Source organism: Eschrichtius robustus, chromosome 16 (genome assembly GCF_028021215.1).
Source record: "Eschrichtius robustus isolate mEscRob2 chromosome 16, mEscRob2.pri, whole genome shotgun sequence".
NCBI classification, from domain to species: domain Eukaryota; kingdom Metazoa; phylum Chordata; class Mammalia; order Artiodactyla; family Eschrichtiidae; genus Eschrichtius; species Eschrichtius robustus.
Genome location: NC_090839.1, coordinates 73,255,687 through 73,280,356, shown reverse-complemented (window position 1 = coordinate 73,280,356; position 24,670 = coordinate 73,255,687). Strand labels below are relative to the sequence as shown.

The 24,670-nt window shown below is 35.8% G+C and overlaps 1 protein-coding gene across 2 annotated transcripts in view; it reads right to left on the bottom strand.

Annotated features, from left to right (window-relative positions):
* Positions 1-1,737: 1,737 nt before the first annotated feature.
* Positions 1,738-24,670, bottom strand: part of RBBP6 (RB binding protein 6, ubiquitin ligase) — a 32,466-nt gene continuing 9,533 nt past the window's right edge. Inside the window, exons 4-18 of one of the 2 annotated variants that reach the window (XM_068565391.1) lie at positions 21,441-21,485; positions 19,243-19,331; positions 19,029-19,125; positions 18,534-18,673; positions 15,482-15,654; positions 13,906-14,009; positions 13,450-13,787; positions 11,082-11,178; positions 10,896-10,974; positions 10,731-10,785; positions 9,333-9,401; positions 6,970-7,332; positions 6,586-6,687; positions 3,991-5,748; positions 1,738-3,702 (exon numbers count right to left, since the gene is read on the bottom strand). In XM_068565391.1, the coding sequence (XP_068421492.1) occupies positions 2,121-3,702; positions 3,991-5,748; positions 6,586-6,687; positions 6,970-7,332; positions 9,333-9,401; positions 10,731-10,785; positions 10,896-10,974; positions 11,082-11,178; positions 13,450-13,787; positions 13,906-14,009; positions 15,482-15,654; positions 18,534-18,673; positions 19,029-19,125; positions 19,243-19,331; positions 21,441-21,485 (5,091 nt within the window). In that variant the 3' untranslated portion in view covers positions 1,738-2,120. The remainder of the gene's footprint in view (positions 3,703-3,990; positions 5,749-6,585; positions 6,688-6,969; positions 7,333-9,332; positions 9,402-10,730; positions 10,786-10,895; positions 10,975-11,081; positions 11,179-13,449; positions 13,788-13,905; positions 14,010-15,481; positions 15,655-18,533; positions 18,674-19,028; positions 19,126-19,242; positions 19,332-21,440; positions 21,486-24,670) is intronic. The other variant, XM_068565392.1, reaches the window with a different exon arrangement.

Here is a 24,670-nt window from a genome sequence, read left to right as displayed (position 1 = left end):
CTGCAATGAGAAGCCACCACAATAAAAAGCCTGTGCACTGCAGCAAAGAGTAGCCCCCGCTCACCTCAGCTAGAGAAAGCCCGCGCACAGCAACAAAGACCCAATGCAGCCAAAAATAAATAAATAAATTAACAAAAAAAAGTGAAGGTGAGTTGAGCTTGAAATGAAGTAACAATGCACCTAGGTAATGAAACTGACTTCACGTGATAGAATTTATGATAAAAAGAGAGTTCTAGATGCCAAAATCCTCGGTGAATGTGGGAGATAGTTTATAGATTTGGGGTCGAGATTAGTTAAGTATTAAGAGTGTAGTCTTGGGCTTCCCTGGTGGCACAGTGGTTAAGAATCCGCCTGCCAAGGCAGGGGACACGGGTTTGAGCCCTGGTCCAGGAAGATCCCACATGCCGCGGAGCAACTAAGCCCACGTGCCTAGAGCCTGTGCTCAAGAGAAGCCACCGCGATGAAAAGCCCGCGCACCACAACGAAGAGTGGCCCCCACTTGCCGTAACTAGAGAAAGCCCGCGTGCAGCAACGAAGACCCATCTCAGCCAAAAAATAAACAAATAATTAAAAAAAAAAAAAAGAGTGTAGTCTCGCTGGAGTATCTGAAAATACAAGTATGTCTTGTGGGTAGGGTGGGGTGAGGCTGGCAGTGGGCAGAACAGGCATCCCATCCCCGGTGATGGAGATGTCTAGGAATAAAAAAATGTGACTTCAGAATCACAACAAAAGCAGAGCCCTTTAAAGTCAAGTCTGTTTCATTTAAAGGCAGTGTTTCCCAAACTTAACTCAGTCCTGAACGGCTTTCATGAGGTTAATAGCATTCTTATTATCACCCTTACAATTTTTCTTTAAATCATTCGTTTTTCCTTAAATATTAAATGCTGCATTACACACATTTAAGTATGTTTGAATACCATCTAAAACCGAGTACCAACAATGGTATACAGTACTGTAAATATGGTACACTCTGGAAATAATGAATCAAGGCAAGACGACAGAAAATTAATAAAAGTTGCTGCTAATGTAAACCCTTTCCTCTTCTACTACCACAGTCCAATGCCCCCTGCCAAAGTACTTTAGGACCACTACCTCACACTAGAACTGGTCTTTTCCTGCTTTCAGCCATTGTCTTCTTAATCTCCATTTATACAGCTATGTTTCTAAAGTACCATTCTTATCCTAGCTCCCGACATACTTTCAATAGCTTTTATTGCTTACAATAAACTTCCTAAACCAGAGCCATTAAGGAAATCCATTGTAGCCTTACCTAGTGCTTCTGGACCTATTGCTGCTTGCTTCTGTCAACTGGACAGATTGGGTATGCCACAGACTGTTGTGTTACTTAGTACTTTATCAAGGAATTTAATACTCATTTATCAGGGTTTCAAGAAAAATACATAACCATAAACAAAATTCCTCATCTCTAAAATTCAAGTCCAAACTTCTAATTACTATACTTTAAGACCCTTCCAGATTTATTCAACCAGATCTCCGATTAACCATGATTTCTTATTTCTGGCCACCTATTACCAGCCCACTAATGAAGTACATTTTCCATGTTTACTTCAGAATTTTATATATACAGTTCAGCTTATACTATTCAGCTTATACTAAAGTCTCAAAGGATATTTTAAATATGGAAATGGAAGGGGGAAGAGACATGACACACTTTCCTTCAAATAAGGCAAATATTCAACATTTGAAAAGTTTACTGAAAACTTTTATTGTAATCAAAAAGTGACATAACGGAGTTGTAATGAATTCAGCAAATCATTCTGCTGATATTTTAGAACTGATACCAGCTTTTGCCAGGCAATTAAAAAAATTCAAATGTGAAAATTTCACAGTACAGTAAACTCCACCCCAACTAATTAATGGTGGTTAAAAATAATAGGCCCTAGCAAAACCTCTCATGTTACATGGTCACAACTCACAATTCTGTACAAAAGTTCGTGTTATAAAGCTCTGATGTAAAAATCAAATAATCAAGCAGCAATATTTTAAGTGCAGCACAGGGTCTTCCATATCATTATTTACAAGGCTTGAATCTCTTTACATTATAACAAAATTTAATACAGATGACTTAGTAATTAAGTCAATTTTTAAAATCTGCCCTTTTACACAGTGACAGATTTCACTTTTTGGTCATCCTTCTCCTTCTCCTTTTCTTTATCTTTGCTCTTCTTTGACTTCTTTTTCTTATGTTTGTGTTTTTGGCTTTTTTCCAATTCTACTTCAGTGCCTGCATGCTTCTTATGCTTCTTATGTTTTTTATGTTTCTTGTGCTTTTTCTTTTCCTTCTTTTTCTTCTTCTTCTTGCTGTCCTGACTTTCTGCAGAGCTAGCACTGCTACTGTGGCTTCGGGTTTGGCTTCCAGAAGGGCTATGACTTCTACTTGGACTGACACTAGGGCTGCTTTGACTCTGGCTCCTGGTTACACCTACCTGGCTGACTGCTGCTATGTCCAGGCTCTCTTTTGCTTTCTCCATTACTTTATCTTTCAGTTCCTTAGAAATTTTTCCTGAAGTTTCTTCCTCTTTTACAGATACATTGCTTTCACTGTCACTTTCATTATAATCTGGTTCAAAAGCAGCTTCATCAGTTTCTCTAGTTAAGTCAGAGGACAGTCGAGAGGAATGACTTAACTGGGGTTTAGGCTTGATGGTGTTCTTATCAATTTGCCCAGTAACTTGCTCTTTCTCAATCTGTGGGTCCGGTGGGTTAAGTATATAAAGTGATTTATTGCCACTTGACTCTTTATTGTTCTTTGCCTCTAACACATGTTTCTCACGATCTTTACAGGGATTTTTATCTACAGATTTTGTCTCTTCACTTGAACGTTTAGTATCATAAGTGGCTTTGTGATCATGAGGTTTTTTGTCTCTTGAGGGACTAGAGTTACTTTTTTTGGAATCTCCTGTTCCTTTTTTAGGCAAATCTCTCTCCTCCCTTGGCTTAGTTTTTTGTCCAGCTGCAGAGTCTTTACTGCGAGAAGGAGAGTCTTTTCTTCTTGTTAATTCATTCCTTTCATCTCTACGTTTGGAACTTGAATACTCTCTGTTGTCATAATCAGTTTTTTTGTCTCTGTTGGGAGTGAAGTCTTTATTTGAGGAACCTCGAATGGAATCATGCTTATCTTCTTTGCCAGAAGTTCTAGTCTCTTTGGAAGACTGAGACAGACTTTTAAAATTTCCTTGCTCATTCAGACGGTCCAGATTACTATCTTTCTCTGGCTGAGTGCTGTTCTTCCTCTTTTCTGGGTTTTCCTTTTCCAACACTGAATGATCTCGATCTTTGGTTTTCCCCTTTTCACTAGATGCAGAGTTTTTTGAACTTTTGACCTCATGCTGTGTAATTTCATGGCTCACTTCCTTGGTGAGTTTCTGAATTTTCTCTGATGACTCACTTTCTTTTTCAGTATATTTGACTGCATTTGATGGTTTAGTGCTAACATTTTTTATAACACTGGCAGGTTTTCCTACACTTGATATAGGCTGTGTGGTGGATTTAACATCTTCTTCTTCAGATTCAAAGTCATCTTTATCCCATTTGGATTGAGGAACCTGAATCATAATAATAACATCTTCAGCAGGAGCTGTGTTATCATTATTATATTCTTCCATTGTTTTAATGACAGTTCGCTTTGTATCTGTTTTTTCTTCAGATTTCCGCACAGGACTGCCTCCAGTGGAACTGGTACTAAAAAGAATTAAAATATTTTTTAATTAATGAAGAACTTACAGTTATTAAACATTGGTAAGTATAAAAAGACCAACTTAAACATGATAAATGTCCTTTTAACTTTCAAAAGCCACTTATTTTGCTCTGAGATATAAAGATTTAAGTGTATGATTATATAAAAACAAATGTGGCTCACCCCCAAAATCTACTTATCTTTTAACAATTCAGAGTAACCAGCTAACCCCCAACATCAATACATTCTTAATTAACATATTCCACTTTTTCCACCCGCCCATTATCAAATACCTGGTATAATCCACAAGTGTTGAGCTGGATCCTTCAGTTCCAGTCACTTTTCGCCTGACCTTTCCTTTGATTTTTTCTTGTTTAACTTTGCCAGATGTTGACTCCAATTTTTCAGAGGGTTCTTTTGTATTAGATATATTTTCTGTACTTCCAATTTTTTTACCAGTTTCTCTGTTAAGCTTGATTTTTTTGGCTGGAGCAGTTGATGATGAAATTTTGTCTTTTTCAGGCGTCCTATCCAGCTTTTCAATATCAAGTTCCATTTTGCGCTTTGGTGATGGTTTCACTATTTCAGTTACTTCTAATTTAGAGATTTTCATTGAAGATGACTCAAAATCTTTATCTCCACCTTTCTCTTCAGTTTTTCTTTTCCTTTTTTCTCCCTTGCTATCAAGTGGTTTACTTTTCTCATTGGGCTTCTTGGCCTTTTCTTCCTTACTAGTTAGCTTCTCTGACTTGATGTCTTTGGAGTAGTCCTTCTTCACTTTTTCCTCTTTGACTGGTTTTGTCTCCTGGTGTTCCTTCACTGACTTAGAGTGAGCTTTCCTGGGGGTACCAATGATCTTTTCATCTTTTTGAGAGGAAGATGATGATTTCACACTGTCGGTCTTTGGAGTCTCCTCTTTGGCTTTTTTAAGTGGAGGTTCAGATCGAGGAGATTTTTCACGCTCTCCATCTAGTTTTTCTTGAGGTCCTTTAGCAGGTTTTGCAACAGTTTCTTTTTTGGACACAGCAGATCCGTCATTTTTCCGTTTGGTCTTGTCACCTTTTGCTTTAGGTTTATCTTTTTCTCTCTTGTCTTTTTCAGACACTGATTTAAAAGTAATGGATTCAGCATCCATTGGTTCATCTCTAACAGGTGTAGCATCATCTCTACTTGGGAGAACAAACAATGAGTCTGTTTTATTTTCTTCACCACTTGTTGGCTCTCTTGATTTCCTAGAAGTTTCTAATAACTCTGGGTTTAGAAAGCCTTCACTTTCTTCCCCCTTTCTTCTTTTTCTGTGTTTCTTATGTTTATTTCCTTTACCATCTCCTGGAGCATTTTCACTCTCCTTCTCTTTTGACTTTGTATTATCCTTCTGATTGTGACTGTCTCTTGAGGAAAGCTTTTCTGGATAGTTGCCACCTATGTTTCGACTTCTATGACTCTGTCCACCAGAGTACTCCTCTCTGCGGCCTCTTGTGAAGGGAGAATTCCTGATATTAAGTGGTAAAAATCTCTCTGGAGAAAAGTTCTCTCTATTTGCTGATGGTCTAGGCTGTGCTCCAGCAGCATAGCCTTTATAATATTTTTCATACCACTCTCTATATTTTCTCTCCCATTCTCGATAACGTTCTTTTTCAAATGGGTCTCTGAAGTCAACACTCCTCCCGTAATAAGCTTTCATGTCATAAGGTGGTGGAACTTCTCTGTACCTGTTAAAATATTCACGTTCTGTTTCTCCTTGAGGTACATTACGTTTATTAGGAGATTGTCCCCTAAATGCTTGAGGAGATCTTGATCGTGAATGATACCGTCTATATGGGGGTGACCTTGACCTAGATCGATGATACCCGTGAGATCTAGACCGTGAACGGTAATTTCGACTCTTTCCTCTGCCTCTTCTGGGGTATGGAGGTGATCGTGAATAGGAACGAGAATGTGAGCGGCTAAACGATCGAGAATAAGAACGTGACCGTGTTGAACCAGATCTTGATTTAGAATAAGTATATGAACTTCTTGAATAGGATGAACCACTATAGGGAGATTTGGACCTAAAAGCAAAAATAAAACAATAGTTGATAGTTGAGAAATATATACAAAATAAAATACAGACTCTCAGATTTCAGTATGTTCTCCTCACAGTTCATTATTTCTTTATATCGTTTCATCTTAGATGATTAAAGAGGCACAGTGACCTCTATTGGAATGGAATAAAGTACACAAAGATCAGAGCAATCACTTGTTATAAAACAAAAGTGAAATCTTAACAATTAGAGTGAAGTGCATTAATGTACCGTGAGTTATATGACCTAACATTAAATAAAATGCCAATTAAATGTAAACAGTACTTCCTATCTGATTATTAAGTAGGAGTAACTTTTTTTGTCCTACGGTGGCCAACAGTCTGGCTTTAAAAGGAATATCTCAAGCATAAAAAATAAGTCTTTTAAACAAACTTCCTGGGAATATTTATAATTCAGTTTTTCTATCAATAAAGCAACTTGTATTCTACTGTTAGTTCATAATCACACAGGTTAATGTTCCAGCAGAAAGCTGTAGCCTTAGGTAAAAGGGTCCTCAGAAATGTAATCTTTGGCTAGTCCCCTATTTCTTTCCTTCCACAAACATTTCCCAATTATTTCACACTATAAATAACTTCAAGGGACAAGGGCAATTTAATCCCCATAACTGCTAGTTCTACACAATAGCATTTACAGTGAGATATTTCAATAAACAGATATTGGGAAATAAGCTACATTTCCATTTTTATAAACCTAGACCGAATCAGAAAAATTCCATCACTGCAATGTTATTTATATCCATAGCTAATCCCTGGATATTCAAAGTCCCATTTGTAATTCTGTTGTGAAGGCTTGCAAAACACTAACCTGGAAAATGAGCGCCTACGCTCCTTTTGAATCTTTTTGTATTCCATCAATTCCTTAGCAAAATCATTTGTAAACTCATCTAGCTTGGACTTTTTCTTTTCCCTAGTAAAATAAAGTTAAAGAGCGAAAGTTAACAAAAACCATTTAAGAAAACTAACAAGACAAATGTAATTAGATCATGAATGAAATGAATGAAATTGCCATTAGTTTTCCACTTTATAAGTAACTAGGAATCCCTGAGGAAGTTGTTTGTATGGCTTTGTTTAATTTTTAGGTGATTTTTCTTACACTAACTGGAAACACTGGAAAATGCTTCCAAAGATACCTATTTAACGTTACATCAGAAAATGAAAGTGTAGAGTAATTTCAAATTCAAACACTTACTCTTCTTTTAGTCGTCGTTGCTCTCTATAGAATTCTTCCCTGGACAAAGGTGGTGCTTGTGTTGTTGGGATGGTATTTGAATGAGCTGTCTGTACTCCTGATGATACCCAAGGTGCTGATAAATTGGCCGGAGCTGGAGGAAACCCTGGAGGGGGAACACTATACCCAGCAGGTGGTGGCTGGCCAGGAGGAAATTGAGGAGAAAACTGTGGAGGAGGAACACCTGGAGGGAGAGGAAGCGTATGGGGAGGAGGAGGATACAAGGGAGGGGGTGGGACAGGTACAAAAACTGGAGTTGCTGGTAGTGATGGGCCTTGAGTTCTCTGTGATCTTTCGCTGTGGTGTCGTCCACGGTTTATACTTCTGGAAAAATAAATTCCAAGATATTAGAGCATCTGAGACAAGTGAGCTTATCTTTTCTACTCATTATCTTTTCAATCCACAAACAATGGAAAAGAATCAACTATTCAAATAAGCACAGGGACACTGATATTGTTTATATGTAAAAGTAACATAATTTATATGTTAAAAACAACTTTTAAGGCCAGTTAGGGACTGAGATAAGTTTACAAGGCCTTCTTTATATGGAGATGCCATACTAAAAAGTTCTCTTTCCTGAAGTCCAAATCATCACTCCACAATGATCTCATTACTTCTTAAACTGTCAATTAAAGGAACTGACAGGTTAATGTCTCTGTGACCTATTTCTCCCCAAAATGCCTTCCAAGACCAAAAGTTTAAATGAAGAAAACCCACTTCCTATAATCTTTTTGAGGAAATAAGACCTTTCAAAGTAGAATAAACATGGGACTTCCCTGGTGGCATGGTGGTTAAGAATCCATCTGCCAGTGCAGGGGACACGGGTTCGATCACTGGCCTGGGAAGACCCCACATGCCGTGGAGCGACTAAGCCCGTGCGCCACAACTACTGAGCCTGCATGCCACAACTACTGAAGCCAGCGCGCCTAGAGCCCGTGCTCCGCAACAAGAGAAGCCACCGCAATAAGAAGCCTGCGCACCACAACGAAGAGTAGCCCCTGCTCACCTCAACTAGAGAAAGCCCGCGTGCAGCAACAAAGACCCAGCACAGCCAAAAACTAACAAATAAATTTATTTAAAAACAAAGCAGAATAAATACTAGTTTTAACATTTGTAATTAACAACTGAAAATCTCACTTTTTCTCTCAAAGGGTTAGGTTAAAATTAACAGTGCTGGCCAAAGTTTCTAAATTCTGCCTCATCAAAGAAACAGTGGCTTCTTTAAAAAAGTGAGCTTATTTCTGTTAAGCTAAAAGGATCTTTAAATTATAGGTAACTGGTATACAACAGCAGCAGCTGGGATTTAGATTTCAGGCCTCTTTTCAGAGAGTCTGATTTAGTAAATATTATCTTCTTATTAAATATGTGATCTAGCAACAAAACAGTAGTTATCTTTCATAAGCTTAGCAATTCTCTTTGAAGCACTAGAAGATACCCTTTAAGTATGACCCAGATAGTAAGAACTATATGGCTTACTTCTTAGATTAACACTGCTTGTGCATCTTTTGGGCAAGGCCCCTAACAATCTGCCTCTCCTTTTGGAAGAGAAGATGGTAGAAGATGGGGATAACTGAGTCTAGGGGAGAAATAAATGCAAGTCTTCTTCGCACTTGGGAGCTGAGCTGGTTAACATCCATCTTAAATTAAATCGACACCTTAGTTTGTCTGGGCCTTACTGACCGCCCTCTACACTCAACAGGGTAAATGTAAGCCAGTATTCTGCTGTGTGTTGACAGGGAGAAAGTAGTCCTTGGGAAGGAGTAGTAAAGATGCAGCCTTAAAAAACCAACATTTAAAACACTAAATGTAGGGACTTCCCTGGTGGCACACTGGTTAAGAATCCGCCTGCCAGTGCAGGGGACATGGATTCAAGCTCTGGTCCGGGAAGATCCCACATGCTGCGGAGCAACTAAGCCCGTGCGCCACAACTACTGAGCCTGCGCTCTAGAGCCCATGTGCCACAACTACTGAGCCCGCGTGCCACAACTACTTATGCCCATGTGCCTAGAGCCTGTGCTCCGCAACAAGAGAAGCCACAGCAATGAGAAGCCCGCGCATGGCAACGAAGAGTAGCCCCTGCTCGCTGCAGCTAGAAAAAGCCTGCATGCAGCAATGAAGACCCAACGCAGACAAAAATAAATAAATTTATATATATTAAAAAAATACTAAATGGAACCCATTCTTTTATAGGCCTCTTAAGATTTAAGCGAGGAAAGTATAAACCAAATGAACCCACTCCCCCTACCACTACTGTGCTTTAATTTGTGTTATATTTTTCAGTGTGTCATCAGATTACTGTTTTTCAAGATTTTTAGCAAGCCTACCTGTAGCAGCTTCTCTCCCCTCTTCTAATTTGCTGTGGTGGAGAAACCAGATATCCAAGCTTGTTGGAACTGTGTGGAAAGAAGGATAAAATAGGCTTGAGTATTATACACACCTTTTCGTATATAGACTTTAATATACCTATTTTAACTATTCTGAAAACTTTTCCTTACTCTCTGATCCTGATTCTTAAACTTGTTTCAGATAGAGATATGAGCAAGTGTTATATTTACTTAAAATTAAATATTCTTTCTGATTAACATATTATAAACAATTAAGCTTCAATATATATTTTATGTAATATTGTATTCTAATTAGCATTCTATAAGTTACTCTATGAACTTATTGTTATAGAAAAGGAAAAGAGCCCTTTTATCTGCTGGGCACTATGCAGAGGCATTTGACATGTGAGGTAAGTAGCATCATTCCAATTCTACAGATGAGGCAATGGAGGCTGAGAAGTAGAATCACACACCCATTGTCAATGTCATATAGCTAGCAAATGCAGGAGCTGGGACTCAAACCCAGGTCTGTCTCCAAATCCTGCGTTCTTTCTACTGATATATTCTGCTAGTCTCTCAACTAACATACTTTTTCTAACATACTTTTTCTATAAGAAGTTTGATTTATCTTTCAAACAAAAAGATTAAAGTTTTAGAATATAAGCCAGTTTACATAAATATATGAGCCCATTTATATGGGTTACATAAACAGAAATAATTATATAAAAACAATAAATAAATCTGATTTTTAATGCCATAGAACATCCTATAGAAGATCAAAGTTCTTAGTACTTCAGGGTAGAAAATCATACCCTAAATAATTTTTTGTTTTTTTCTTCTGGGAGATGGAAGGATTTATTACTTGCAGCAAGTAAGGAGAACACCAGGGATCATTCAAAAAGCAGTGTGTCCCACACCCTACAGATTTTAATATGCAATAAAATTTCATTAACATAGCTAGTCAAAATGAGAAATTCTGTGTTTGAAAGACTTTAATCTTAGTATGTGTTTATTTACTCAAATCAAAAACATCCAAATTAAAGAGGAAAAAGTTTAATCTACTAGTATAATAACTGATTCAGTATTTAAAATATTCTTTCAAGTAATTCTTATCTGTTCATTAACTGAGATTCTGCCAAGATCACCATTTGTTAAGTCATAAAAGTAAAAAGAATTTACATGAGTTTACATCTTATTATTACAGAAAAGAATTACTCATTTTTTTAGAAAAATTCTTCATATAGTCTTGAATTTGTGACATTTTACATAAAAACTGTGTTAACATGGCGTATAAAAGAGTTTACAATAAAAGACACTCAGCACACACTGCTTAGACTGTAATTTCCATTATCCGGTTTGAAAGCAATCATCTGAAGATTATTTGAGACATATACTTACTGTTCCCAACCTGGTCGACCACCACCTGGACGAGCAGTGTTTATTCTTACTGGACCTTGGAAACAAAAATAAACAAAAACAATAAGTAAATATAAAATTACAGGTTAAATAAAGTTAAAATTATTTTTTAAGGAAAAAAGTCCAAACCAAAATGATTTTACTCACCAGTTGTGGGGATCAATTGTCCATGCAATAATGACTGTCCAAGCAAAGATGGGGTTCCAAGTACAGGCACCTGGTAACCCTTTAGGAAAAAAACACAAAAAGGTATAGTTTAAAAAACGAAATAAAAAACTCTACTGTAATAATAATAAAAAAAAATCTCCAAATTTAAAAGCCAGTGAAACTTACCTTCTCTTCCATAAGTGCAGTAATTGCAATTGAAGAGGCTCCCTTTGAATGTTCAGATGCAAGCGCTGCAGCTGGCAGTATTTTATTATCAGAATCCCTAGATAATAATATAATTTACAATACATTAACAAGTCACCAGAAATGGAGGATTAAAGCTACAAACTTCCAGTTATATAAGATAAATAAGTACTTGGGACGTAATGTACAACATGATGACTATAGCTAACACAGCTGTATGGTATATAGGAAAGCTGTTAAGAGAGCATAGATCCTGAGTTCTCATCACAAGGGAAAAAAATTTTTTTTCCTTTTTATTGTATTTACATGAGAAGATGGATGTTAGCTGAACCTACTGTGGTAATTATTTCACAATATATGTAAGTCAAATCACTGTACTGTATGCCTTAAACTTATAGTGATGTATGTCAATTATTTCTCAATAAAACTGGAAAAAAAAGGCAATATTTTCCATATTTTTGAAGAATAAATTCCATGTTACAAAGATTTGAGTCATATTTAAGAGGCCTCTATATATAATACTCACAAAGTTTGAAAAATAATAGACCTGAAGGAAATGTCTGCATTACACAAATATTCTTATTTCAGGGATACATAATCTGTGATAATAGGATTATAAAGTTTACTTTTACATGTAATGAGTAAAAATTATCAAAGGAAAAAAAAAGAGTAAAAATCACATCTTGTTACGGTTTATCCATCACACTTGCATTAAGATGAGTTACATCAAAGATGATGAAAACTTCTGGGGAAAGTAAGAGAGAACTGGACTTTTGAAGAGTTCTTCATATGTAAGTGAAATGTAAAATGAAGGAGCCTCATTAAGAAGTACAATCTATGATAGATATGATAGAAACTGGTTCAGTTTTAAGACTAGTAAACCTAAAAAAAAAAAACTTGAGAGAGAAAATAAATAAATAAAGGATTAAGAGTAAATTCTACTTCCACCTCTACCACTAAATCAAAAGGGTAACCTTAGATAAGTCAATGAACTCTCTGGGCCTTATTCCCACTATTAATCAAATAAAAGGCTGAACTAGGTAAGTGGGATTTTAAAAAAAATTTTATTTTATTCAAGTATAGTTGATTTATAATGTTCTGTTAATTTCTGCTGTACAGCAAAATGATTCAGTTATACATATATATATACACATTCTTTTTCACATTCATTTCCATTATGGTTTATTACACGATATTGAATATATAGTCCCCTGTGCTATACAGCAGGACCTTGTTTATCCATCCTATATATAATACTTTACAGGGATTTCTTAAAAATACTTGTAGGGCTTCCCTGGTGGCGCAGCGGTTGAGAATCTGCCTGCCAATGCAGGGGACACGGGTTCGAGCCCTGGTCTGGGAAGATCCCACATGCCACGGAGCAACTAGGCCCGTGAGCCACAATTACTGAGCCTGCGCGTCTGGAGCCTGTGCTCCGCAACAAGAGAGGCCGCGATAGTGAGAGGCCCGCGCACCGCGATGAAGAATGGCCCCCGCTTGCCGCAACTGGAGAAAGCCCTCACACAGAAACGAAGACCCAACACAGCCATAAGTAAATAAATTAATTAATTTAAAAAATTAAAAAAAAAAAAAATACTTGTAAAGGTCCTACTCCTAAAGATTTTGTTTCTGGGAACAAACCCCTGGCATCTATTTTTTAAAAGCTGGTTGATTTTTTAAGACTTTATGAACCATTGGATTATAAAGGTCCCTTTCATTTCAGGAGTGGTAGGATTTAAGTGAGTTTTCACTACTCTCCTACATAATTATGCTCCAAAACAATTATTTCTGACCTCTCTACTTCTACCAGTATTTCATCCCCTCTTTCTCTATTTATCCAAATTGTTCTTAGTTCTGCTCAAATCTACTGTTTTCTAATACCACCATAAGAGGTGACCATAAGTGACCTCTCCGTCTTGTGAACTGCAGAGCTGTTATGGGATATTATTCAACATTTAATATGAGTTGCTGGCAATGTGTATAGTTTTTGACCTTGGGATGCTTAATAATTTGCAAATGAATCTCCTTCATTTGTCTGTTCCTCCAGTAAAACTTAGCCATTTCTTTCTTTTTTTTTTTTTAATTTGGCTGCATCGTGTGGCTTGTGGGATCCTAGCTCCCCGACCAGGGATCGAACCTGGGTCCCAGCTGTGCAAGCGCCAAGTCCTAACCACAGCCAGGGAATTCCCAAAGACTAGGTCATTTCTTACAAGTCATCCACCTTACTGAGCACAGTGGGATGCAACAGACTGAAGGTCACTAAAACAACTGTTAAAGCAATATACAATAAAAAAAACTACATCACTGATCTCACTTGTTTCCTAACAGTGAGAAATATACATACACTTACCGAAAAGGCCCATCTGATTTTTCTGAGTGGACTGATATGGAGACTGTTGCAGTTATATCAGGTACAGGGGATGGGGTAGAAGATGGATTTCCAGGCACAGGAGGGGCCAAGGAAGACTGATTAGAGGTTAATGAAGATATAGATGGAGCCGGGTGAGCTGATGAAGATGTCACTGGAATCATCAGAGGATCTTGTTGTCTTGATATTGGAGATCTCATCAGAGGTTGTAGGTTCCGCTGAATGAGTGGTCTTGGAGGTGGTATTGGGGGTGGGGGTGGAGGTAACTGTTTTCTTAGTCTTTTCGTATAACCAGTTTCATTTTTGAAGTTATTAACAGCCTACAGACACCAAACATAAAAATGCAGAAAAATGTAATGCAGTATTTACTCAAGTACAGTTAAATCAATTAAAAGATTTTTAAAAAATTTTCATAACAAGGGATACAAATATAGCTACCTGTCGTAAGAACTTATTGGCAATTAAAGCATCAGGAGAGACATCATTCTGATGACATGTTGGACATGTATGTTCATCTGATTCCAAGAGAGCAGTCCTTATACCTATGTATAAGATTTTAAATATTAACAGAAGCATAGTTAGGAACCCAGTTTTTAGTGAATGAATTAAAAAGACAGTTTCCATGTGTTCACAGTTACATTACTGTTTTCCAAGCACGCATCACTAACCATTTCTATTCTTAGATTAAGAAATTTAAAAGTAAAATTTCTCTCCTGATAGTACTCCTCTGCTCTAACCTCTCTCTACCTTAAAAACAGAAGTAATGGATATAAGCTAAACAAACATTTAAACTGAGAGAAAAGATGCTCTTTCCCAAATACCATTCTCTTTGTTTAGCTAGTAATCGGAATATTACACGGAAAAAAAAAAAAAAGAAATAAAGAGATACTCTAGAAAGAGACAAAAACATTATATGGCTAATATAGGGCTTTTAAAAAAGCATCCCTTGGGAATTCCCTGGTGGTCCAGTGGTTAGGACTCCGTGCTTTCACTGCCGAGGGCCCGGGTTCAATCCCTGGTAGGGGAACTAAGATCCCACAAGGTGTGTGGTGCTAAGAAAAAAAGCATCACTAGAAAAGGGCATTATAAATAACAGAAGCATTATTCAGTCAAGGAAATCAGAGACATCTATAGCACAGCAGGTAAGAACCAATACTAAATTATAGATGCACTGACTATGCTTCAGTGTTGCAAAAAATCCAATCATAAGCGGTCTGTTAAATTCAAGACACACTCTGAAACAAGTCTTAAGTGACCTCTTCTTGATTTTGGTCTTCACTGAAGAGGCCCCATAAGAAAGATTTGTATTCCAAAACTACCTTTTTTTTGTGGCCGTGCGACCAGGGATCAAACCTGTGTCCCCTGCAGTAGAAGTGTGGAGTCTTAACCACTGGACTGCCAGGGAAGTCCCCCCAAACTATCTTTAGAAATGATAAAGACCAGAGCAGGACTGAGCAATGAAATTTTCAGACGACATCATTTTCACCTGGGTAAGAAGGGACAAACTTAAGATAAGTAGCAGAAAAAAATCAAGTGCTAATAGAATATAAATGACTCGAGACAAAAGTCACAAGTAACCCCTTGGCAAATGTTGGGTAGTATCTTTACAGAGTAGTTCTCAATCACACTTAAGAATTTTAGAATAAGCTATTTTTCACATTCCTAGAGAGGGACTTAGATATCATTTAAAAGTACTTCTGGAATATCTAAAGCCCAAAAGGCTTTTAAATTTCTGTATACCATTTAAAACAGAGGAAATAAAAATCCTACGTTTTATAAAACCTCAGTAAAGTCACCCTGATGAAGGTAAAGAAGGTGGTCAATTCTAATATTTAAAAGGACAAGGAGGTTTTTTTTTTTAAAAAAAGTAGCAACAAAAAGTTATTAAATGCTCATTGATTAATTTATCAATAATTCATATTTTATTATTAAAATATACAATATTGCTAACAGCCTTTCCAAGGAAATACACATACTCTAAATTATGTATTGTCAAAGATTCAACATTTCTTACATTCATCACAATAACTGTTTCCACAGCACGGAATGACAACAGCATCAGTCATAATATCTTTGCAGATGAGACACAACAATTCATCTGGGATAGGATCATCTTCTTCTGAAGATGATGATGGTTCCTCTGGTAAAAAAGGTGGTTTTTCTTTTTTCCCAATTGCATATGCTTCTCTGTAAAAGAAAGTTTTAGTGTTTTAACGTTGTTAAGGCAAAGTATTTCCAAAAAAATTTATAATATTCTACTATACCACAGTGGGTACTTATAATTCAGTACAACGTCAAATCAGTTTACACAAGTGTGTACCTCCCAAAGTAAGGGAGCAGTTATGAACATCCTCCCCTAAACAAAAAGATATAAAACAAAATCCTAAACAAGTATAACAAAAAAGAAGAAAAATGCTATCAAAGTGGCTAGAAGGATCTTCGAATCTGTAACTCTAAGAACTGAGAGCCAGAGAAGTAAAGCGACACAATCAGTGCCACAAAGTTATATTTATATGGGTGGCAGAGACGGGATTTGAGCTTAAGCTATGACAACACCCTAATCATTATTTTCTCTACTACCATGTTTCTTGGGGGAAAAAAATTGTTTCTTCTTCCTCCATAGTCTAACAGTCCCCAAAACCTGTGAAGGTACTAATGTGAATACCACAATATGGGAAACTAAAATTGGTACTGACATTACACAATTAAGGGGGATAAATTCAAGGGAAATATGTCACTAATCACACCAGTAATTAATAGCCAGAATTAGACTTCAAAACAGTGGTCTACTTATACATAACATTTTAAGAGAGATTAATCTATTTATAGTCAATTAAGAAACAGTCATGACTTAAATATTTAGAATATGTGTAAAAAATTTAAAGGAACACCTCAGATATTTGGAGGTCCATTTTTCGCAGAAATGTACTTTGCAGAAATGTTGGGTATTAAATACATTAAAAATAAAAAACCAAAATATTCTATTCTCAGACTTATCACCACTGCTTCCAACACCCTCATCTTCTCTGTAATCATGCACATTTGTAAAACACAGGAATTCCTAGAGAAATCCTTTCTGTTTCATTCTGGAACAGGGTGTGTTCATCTCAATGCTGAAAATGAAAGAATCTCATCTGGACAGAGCAGGGTACCTTAGGTGTGTTATTTGTGTTGCAGTTGCTCCACAGACATCACCACGATTCCAGAAATATCTATCAATTTGCTTATGCCCCATTGTTCCCAATTTGTGAAAGAGGAGTCTCCCACTGCCCAAAAGAGAGAAAAGAAAAGAAGAAAAAAAAAAAAAAAAAAAAAGAGGAGAAGAGAGGATAGAAAAAGAAACAGAAGAAGAGTCTAAGTTGCTTATCAGTGGTGTTAGTGGAGAGGGTGAAAGTTTCACTTAAAATATTTGGGTTCCCATTTTCCCCAGTATTTGCTCTGTGTTTGGCACAAATGGGCTTTTGTATTTCAGTATTCAAAAGCAATGAAGTTAATTATTAGTAGGGGTTCACAGGTGATGTTAATTTTTCCAACACAAATTTCTATTTAAATACTCTTATATCTACATATTATATTAATATGTAGCCGTCTGCTCTTTTTTTTTTTTTTTAAACATCTTTATTGAAGTATAATTGCTTCACAATGGTGTGTTAGTTTCTGCTTTATAACAAAGTGAATCAGCTACAGATATACACACGTTCCCATATCTTAGCCGTCTGCTCTTAAACTGTGTCTGTAAAAGTCATCAATTTCAACCTAAAGCTGTTTGGAAGCATGTATGAAATGTCTGAATTAGAAACAGCGTAACAACAAACTGCTCTAAGATGAACCACAAAAACACAGGATGGTAGACTGATAAAAAATAGATGGGAGTGAAGTTGAGAAAGTGAGCAGGGTTGGGAGTTTAGGAAAACATTAATTCTTATCTGTGAACTAAAACAATGTATTTACTCGAAAACAATGTATTTACCTACTCAAAAACACAATCTTTTTTCAGTATCATTCTGTAAGCATAGCCATTTTCATCGTCCTTACCTGCTCACCACATCTGACAATATAGCATGAAGCTGAGGAAAACTGTTCTTAATATACATTTTGTCACTAAGACCATGGACATCTATTCTCTAAATTGATGTTTCTCAAGGTATGCCCTAAGGATCCCCTAAACTCATAATCTCCTCGAGGACTTGTTAAAAAAGGCAGACTCAGAGTCTCATCATATAACCCCTGGGGGTGGGGCAGGGCACCCAGGTTGTTTAACACAGTTTTGTAGGAGATTCTTATGCACGATTAAGTTAGCCAACCATATTCCAAAGAACACTTAATATTGTGTTTTATATTGTGAGAGTTTACAACTGTTGACGGTAATCAAAAAGGTAATTAAATGTATGAATAAAAGCAGATAAAGTGGGAAGTTATCTAGTTGAACTATGCCTCTAGGTTTACTGTCTATTCATTTCATTAAAAATTGGCTCATAAAATAAAATCTGAAAACACATTAAAAATAAGCATTAAGGTATAGCTTATAGAGCTATAGCTGATATGAACTAATGGTTTATAAAATAAACCACACTTCAGAAATCTTAAGACTCACACAGTATATCCAAACTTATTCAAGATACCTCAGCGTTTCCTTTAATCTTGGCACTTAAATTTGCCTTGATATCTTGCAGAACTTTTATTCTTAAGCCTCCTGTTTCTCAGAAAGTTTAAGATACTTGTCTTGTTCTTTTAAAGGATGCAAACAGCATATAAGACTATGTGGGAGTATGTATGTGAATGAGGAAGAAAGCAGGGAATGACAGAAAAAGAAAAATTAGAAGACCACAAGGGAAGTGGCACTCACTGGCAGCAAAAAACCCCAAATCCATTTTAAATTTGCTTTAAATGGAGCAGACTGCAGCCTCTCATTCTTAACACAGAAATGCAACATGTTGAGACTAAGTCTTGGTATACAACGTTCATAAGGAATCCAAGTAGCCAACTTACAAGCCCAAGATTAAATAAAACACTATCACCTGGACTGACTGTAGTCTCCATAGATCATACCTAATTTGAATACTTACGCATCTATAGTTGGTATTGCATATTTTCCAGTGTTGGTAAGCATTGCACCTTTCATGTTAGGATCTTTCACCTCCATCATAAAACTTCTGGGAATTCCAGTGCTCTTTTTAATCCTAGGACCAGATTCAAAGTTCTTATCCTATATGTATGGGAAAGGAGAGAGGAGGAAGAGAAAAAGCGGTTACCTTTATTTAATATTAGCTAACACGCAGTGCTAACATCATATATGATCTCATTTAATCCTCACAACAGCCATGTGAGGTAAGTACTATTATTACCTCCATTTCACAGAGAAGAAATAACAGGCTTGGAGAAATCACGTAACTTGCTCATTCAGTGGCAGTGTCAAGATTTGAAGCCTGGCAGTTTGGCTCTAAAAGCTAAGCTCATTTGCCATTGTAATAGAGAAGGCAGTATTTACCAAGAAAAATAATATGGCTAAGAAAAAATTTTAAGAAAGATAAGGTGTATCATAGCTTCTACTTTGAACTTACCCCATTTGTTGGGCAATTCTTAATATAATGGCCAGGTTTACCGCAACGGAAACAAGTATAAGATGGAGGTGGTGGACCTAGAGGTTTCTTCATGTAACTGAAAGGGGGAAAAAAAATTACATGTACACAAAGACTTGAAAAAAATGCTTTTGATATGGGGGGAGGAGACCCCACCCCAAAGTACCTTATTAGTATAAAGTATTTATGAACTTACTTGACTGGGTCGTATTCATGGCCAGATTGCGACATCATTGCTTTAATTTTATCTTCTTCAGAAGCATTGGCTTCAGCCAGATTGGCAGTCTGTTTAACAGGTAATTATTTGACACACACATTAGAAACACATTTAAGACCACACAGCCAAAGACAACACCACTCATCCTGTAAAGAGCAGTATCTAATCTTGCATAAAAACAGTTATTTACAAATATAACCTAGAAGAGGCACTGGGAGTTCGTTAGGTCATTACATGATGTTTGGGTGTCTACGGTGCTGAGGAAAGTCTTTCTGGGGGCACTCAAACCTTAGACCCTGTTTGTACCTTACATTTAAGATTTGCATACTACTCTTCTAAGAGTTAAAAACTGAGATTAAGCTAGGAGAGAAACACTTGATGTTTCTAAGTCTTAAAAATAGTTCAAGTGTCACAGCATTAAGCATCAAATGTCAAGCATATAACTTGGAGGTAGGGTTGGGGGTAGAACAATTGAACATATTATGCAGCAGATACTAGAAGTCAGAAGGCTCTTTAGGTAGTGGTGTCAAATTTCAAACTAAGTGCAAAGCACATGCACTGAGCATTCAAATTTTAAATCCAACTCTCCAAAGATTTATGAACTTTATCTTTTAGGTATTACATACAATAGTCTAGATATAAGCAGGGTCTAAGGGAGTGAGTCCTAATAACTTGAATCTTCAAGCATCTAGCACTCACATCAGCCATTCATTAGGTTTTAGCTTTACATTCATCCACAAAACAAGCAACCAGTTTTAACACTTTATTGTAATTTTATATACAAAGAATGCTTAACATTAACAGAGCTTAGAACAACAGCAACATTTACAGAAAACTGGATTACAGATGTTGAACAACTAATTTGTTTGAACCCAAACAGTAACTTACAAATAGTTTAAAAAAAAAAAAAAAAAAAAAAAATCCCCCAAACCTCCAAAACTCCGCAACTGCTTCCCACAAAGAAACAATGGTAGGAATAGACCAAAACTCAAATATGGTCCTTACAGTACACATGAATTAAAACAGTGAACTATAAGTTGCTAAAGATGTTAACTCTATGCTAAACCACTTTGCATTAAAAAAATTATAGAGATTGGTTTTAGCCCACTTCATGTTCTAGAATCATCAACTTTAATGTTTACTTTTCCCACAACAGGAGCTTAAAAAGCTGTATTTGTTACTAGGACATTTTGGGGGATACATTCTAGGGGATAAGGACAAAACCTATAACAAAGCCAAAGACAAGATAGGGACAGCACTAATGGAAAACTCATCTAGCTCATTAACCTTGGTTGCTAAATTTTGTTTTACATTTCTGATAGCAGGGAAAAAATGATTTTCGGAAAACTGGAGAACTTCCTTCTTGGCCCTCAAAAATCTGCCTGATCTGTAATATTTGCCTTTTTTCCCCTAAAGGCACAATTTGCAAACTAAGTCTATTGTTTTAAAAATTAATCCATCACTAGTGCTTTCCCAAACAAAAGGTACACATTGTTGAGCAGAAAATTGCAAGCAATCTTATCGCAAAACATGGCATATACAATGATTTCAGGAGGTAACAATTTTCCCCTCTGCCAAACATACACATTGGTATATTCCTGCAAACAACTTTATACATTTACACAATTCATGTAGTCTGTGTTCAAACAAATTAGGTTGTTTAAATAAAACTTTTTCTAATGCAGACAGACTACAAGTCTATAGCATAAAGAAACAATTGTATCACATTTAAAATGTTGACCTTCAAGGGATCAATTCAAATATTCAAGAAATAACCACGCAATCGTCCATGTAAAGGAAAGCTTCTATTTTGGCTGCGTAAAGTCCACATAATTTACAGCCAAAACCAGGGAATTCCTCCAGAAATTTGTTAGTTTCCAATGTATAATTAAACAAAATGTATGAGGGAAAAAAGCGAGTAAGTGTAGCTTCATATGTTTCTTCTGTCTTGAAGATGAACAATACTCCAACATTATGGTGAAGCTGATTTCAAAATACTCCCCCTATCTTCTCAAAACAGCAACTACTCTTTACAGGATAGTAATAGTATGTACAATGTGTCTGCAAAATATCTCCTCCCCCAACCCCTCTTAAAACATTGTTCCACATTAAACAAAAAAAAAAAATACGATGTTAGAAAAAGATTTATATGTTCAAGAATATATATATATATATACCTTCGTAAGCTGGGCCAGAGAAATAGACGCAGAAGAGTCATCAATCTGTTCACAAAAAATTAAACACACATTCAAGTTCCACACTGAAAACATCTGAAAGTGATCATTTAGTCCCTACTGCCACTTAATGTTCAAATACTGGGCATTTTTCTTAGACGTTTTCTAAAGAATGTTATCTTGTTTTAAAGCTGAAATGTAACTCACCCCACTTATCCTTCTCCACACATCCCACATACAGTAAATAAAGGCTAACCGTTGATAGGGACTCAATTACAATGAGAAAACAGGGTAAAGAAAACTATATCACATAGGAAATCTGTTCAGAGTGGTGGTTTAATACTAAGTAAGAGTCCCATGTCTATCAATGGTCTCTAAATTTGATAATGCTCAAGACAATGTACACTAGAAGAGAGAATAAGAAATCTTTCGAACTTTCCTGTAATGCCATTATATAACACTGTGAAAACAAGCAGCTCTTTAAAGGCTCAGATAATTGCTTTAATAAAACAGGTCCCAGATAATTGCTACTTTTTTCTTCTTTGAGTATGTACTGCTCAGTCTGAATAAGTTCATTTATTCTCCCATACAAAGAGTAACAATAGCTAATCTTGCCAAAGAAACCACAGCTTTATCAGGGCAAAGATGTTAAGCCAAATAAAGGGAAACAAAAGGTACCCCGGGGCAGGGCAAACAGAGCAGTTACAGAATGGACTTTAATATGCAGAGAAAAGAAAGTTAATTTAATCAAACAGAGCAAGTATTAAACATGGATATAAAAGGGCTTTAAAAAAAAAAAATTCAAATGTGACATTTAAAACTTCTTCATTATTGTTCCCCTGAATATGTTAATATCAGTTTTAAAAAAATGTTTATGTATGTGTGTACGCACACACCTTCGGCATGTAAGTCTAAAGATATGATTTCCCTACAAATGTACCAAAATGAAAACATTATTAGCTTCCTATGGAGTAAGTGCGCTGCTTATTCAACATGTTACAAATTTCTCATGCATTATTGGTCAGAACTCTTCTTTAAAATGGAGAGAATGTAACAAGATGTCTGCATCAAAGAAAAAAAAGTGAGTCTTCATCATGTATTTTTCAAGTATTCCAGAGAACTAAGACTATTAAAATAAAAGCAGCATGACTTAGAGCCCCAAACAGAAATGTAATCAGTTTCGATATGAAGTTCTTAGCCCAATGCCCACCACAGCAGTAATTCAATAAATGGAAACAAAACTGATGTTGGCTAAATTTAAAATACATCTTATAAATATCTTAAGAGTTTTAAAAGTTAGTTTGATGGATATTATTACTGGGATGTTTATTTAAACAAAAGGTTCTTAGCTCCACATTGAGGGACTACAGAGTCCATAATGCACTAATCCCACATACAATCCTAGCCATATAACCCACCAGTGGGTTCTCACTCTTGTGCAGCTTTGAAGTGTTCTTTCCTTAAAGAACGAGTATCTCAGGAGGTAAATTTAAAAAAGAAAAATTGAAAGAACACATAAATAGACTATTTTTATCCAGAACAAATTCTGACCTATTCAATCTATTTTGAAGAGGGTAATATTTTATTGATATATCAACCAGGAATTACCTGAATTTTAAGAAACAAGGACTGAACAAACTGCTGTCAATCAATGAAATTAATAGTCTTTAAAAATAGCCTATTACTGTCTAGAATATGCATACTGATCATTTCCTTAGAAAGAAAGCAATCAGTTATATCACCCTTTTTTATTGCTGGAACTAAAAAACTAACATTTTTTTGTTCTTCCCACTCCTAAGATATAGCTGTCTTTTTGTTACTATGCTGGGCTTTCCTATCCTTCCTTTTAGATTTCTGCCAACTTGTTATTAGTAGTGTATATTTATCTGGTTAAAAGTGGTTTCAGATATTCAACACCATCTAAATCACTTTTTTCCACCAAATAATCCCTATAACACTTTAATACCTTATAATACACAAGTCAAATTTACCAAAAATTCAGAAAGGCATCCAATTGTTTTCTACATATAGCAAGGTACTAAGAAATAAGTGTAAAATGCTGACAAGAAATGCTTTAGAAACTAGGAATTTATACGTACTAAACATCAATAAATACAGTAACTTTCAGATTTAAAAAAAACCGCTACTTAAAAAAAGTAGTCTCCAAAAACACTGATTAATGCACACCGTAGACATCAAAATTAACCCACATTCTCACATCTAATTTGTGGTCTTGCATCTGAAAGCAAGAATCTGAAATCTTTTATGCCAACTATATTTGCTTGAAATTAAAGGATCTTACAAAATGTAAGCAGGAAGAACCCGCAGCTTTGGAGTACCAACATAGAAGGATGACTACAAACAAAAGTTGTGGAATATAGATAGAAACAGTCATCCTTGATTAGAGCTGGCTTAAATTATCAAAAGTGTACATACATTTACTTTTACTAATTAGAATTTAAAAATCTGGTTTAGTGATTCTGTCTTAATTGGCTTTTGTGAATTTGCACAATACACGTAAGTCTCCTAAGATGGGCACTAATTACACTTTATGAATATATTCTCTCAAATCTTAAATGTCAGCAAATGTACCCCAAGCAAATAAATGATGGGGATATTAAATTACCTAATATCTCCACTTAAAATTATTCTACCTAAAAATCAAAGCCACTTTTAAAGTTATTTTTTAAAAAAAGAAGAAAGAAAAGAGAAACCTAAATAAGCATAAAATAAACTGCTTCTTGTAAGTGTAATACAGACATGCCAGGGAACACACAAGGCTAAAAGAACGTTAACTTTATTTATGAACATGTGATCTGTGTTTATACACATGCTAATAAACAAAAAGGAAATAATTGTTTTCAAGAAATAAAACTTCATCTGAATTAGTTTAAATACTATATAAAATGTACTTTATACAAAATGTGTTACATTAACTACTACAGTCACCAGTATAGTCAATCTGATTTGTGCTAGCATTTGGATACATAAAAATCAGTTTTAAACCAATCACCAGCAAAACAGAAACTGTGGACAGTCTTTACAGCATTACGCTTTAAAAAAAAAAAAAAAAAACCACCCCCCCCCCCCCAAAAAACCCATATACCCCAAAGAGGGGAAAAAAAAAAAAAACCCAAAACACTAAGAGTTGTGATTTTTGAATCACTATATTTAGTTCCATGAGAACTAAAGGCCATATACTTTAGAGAACAAGTCCAAAGTTCAGATATTCT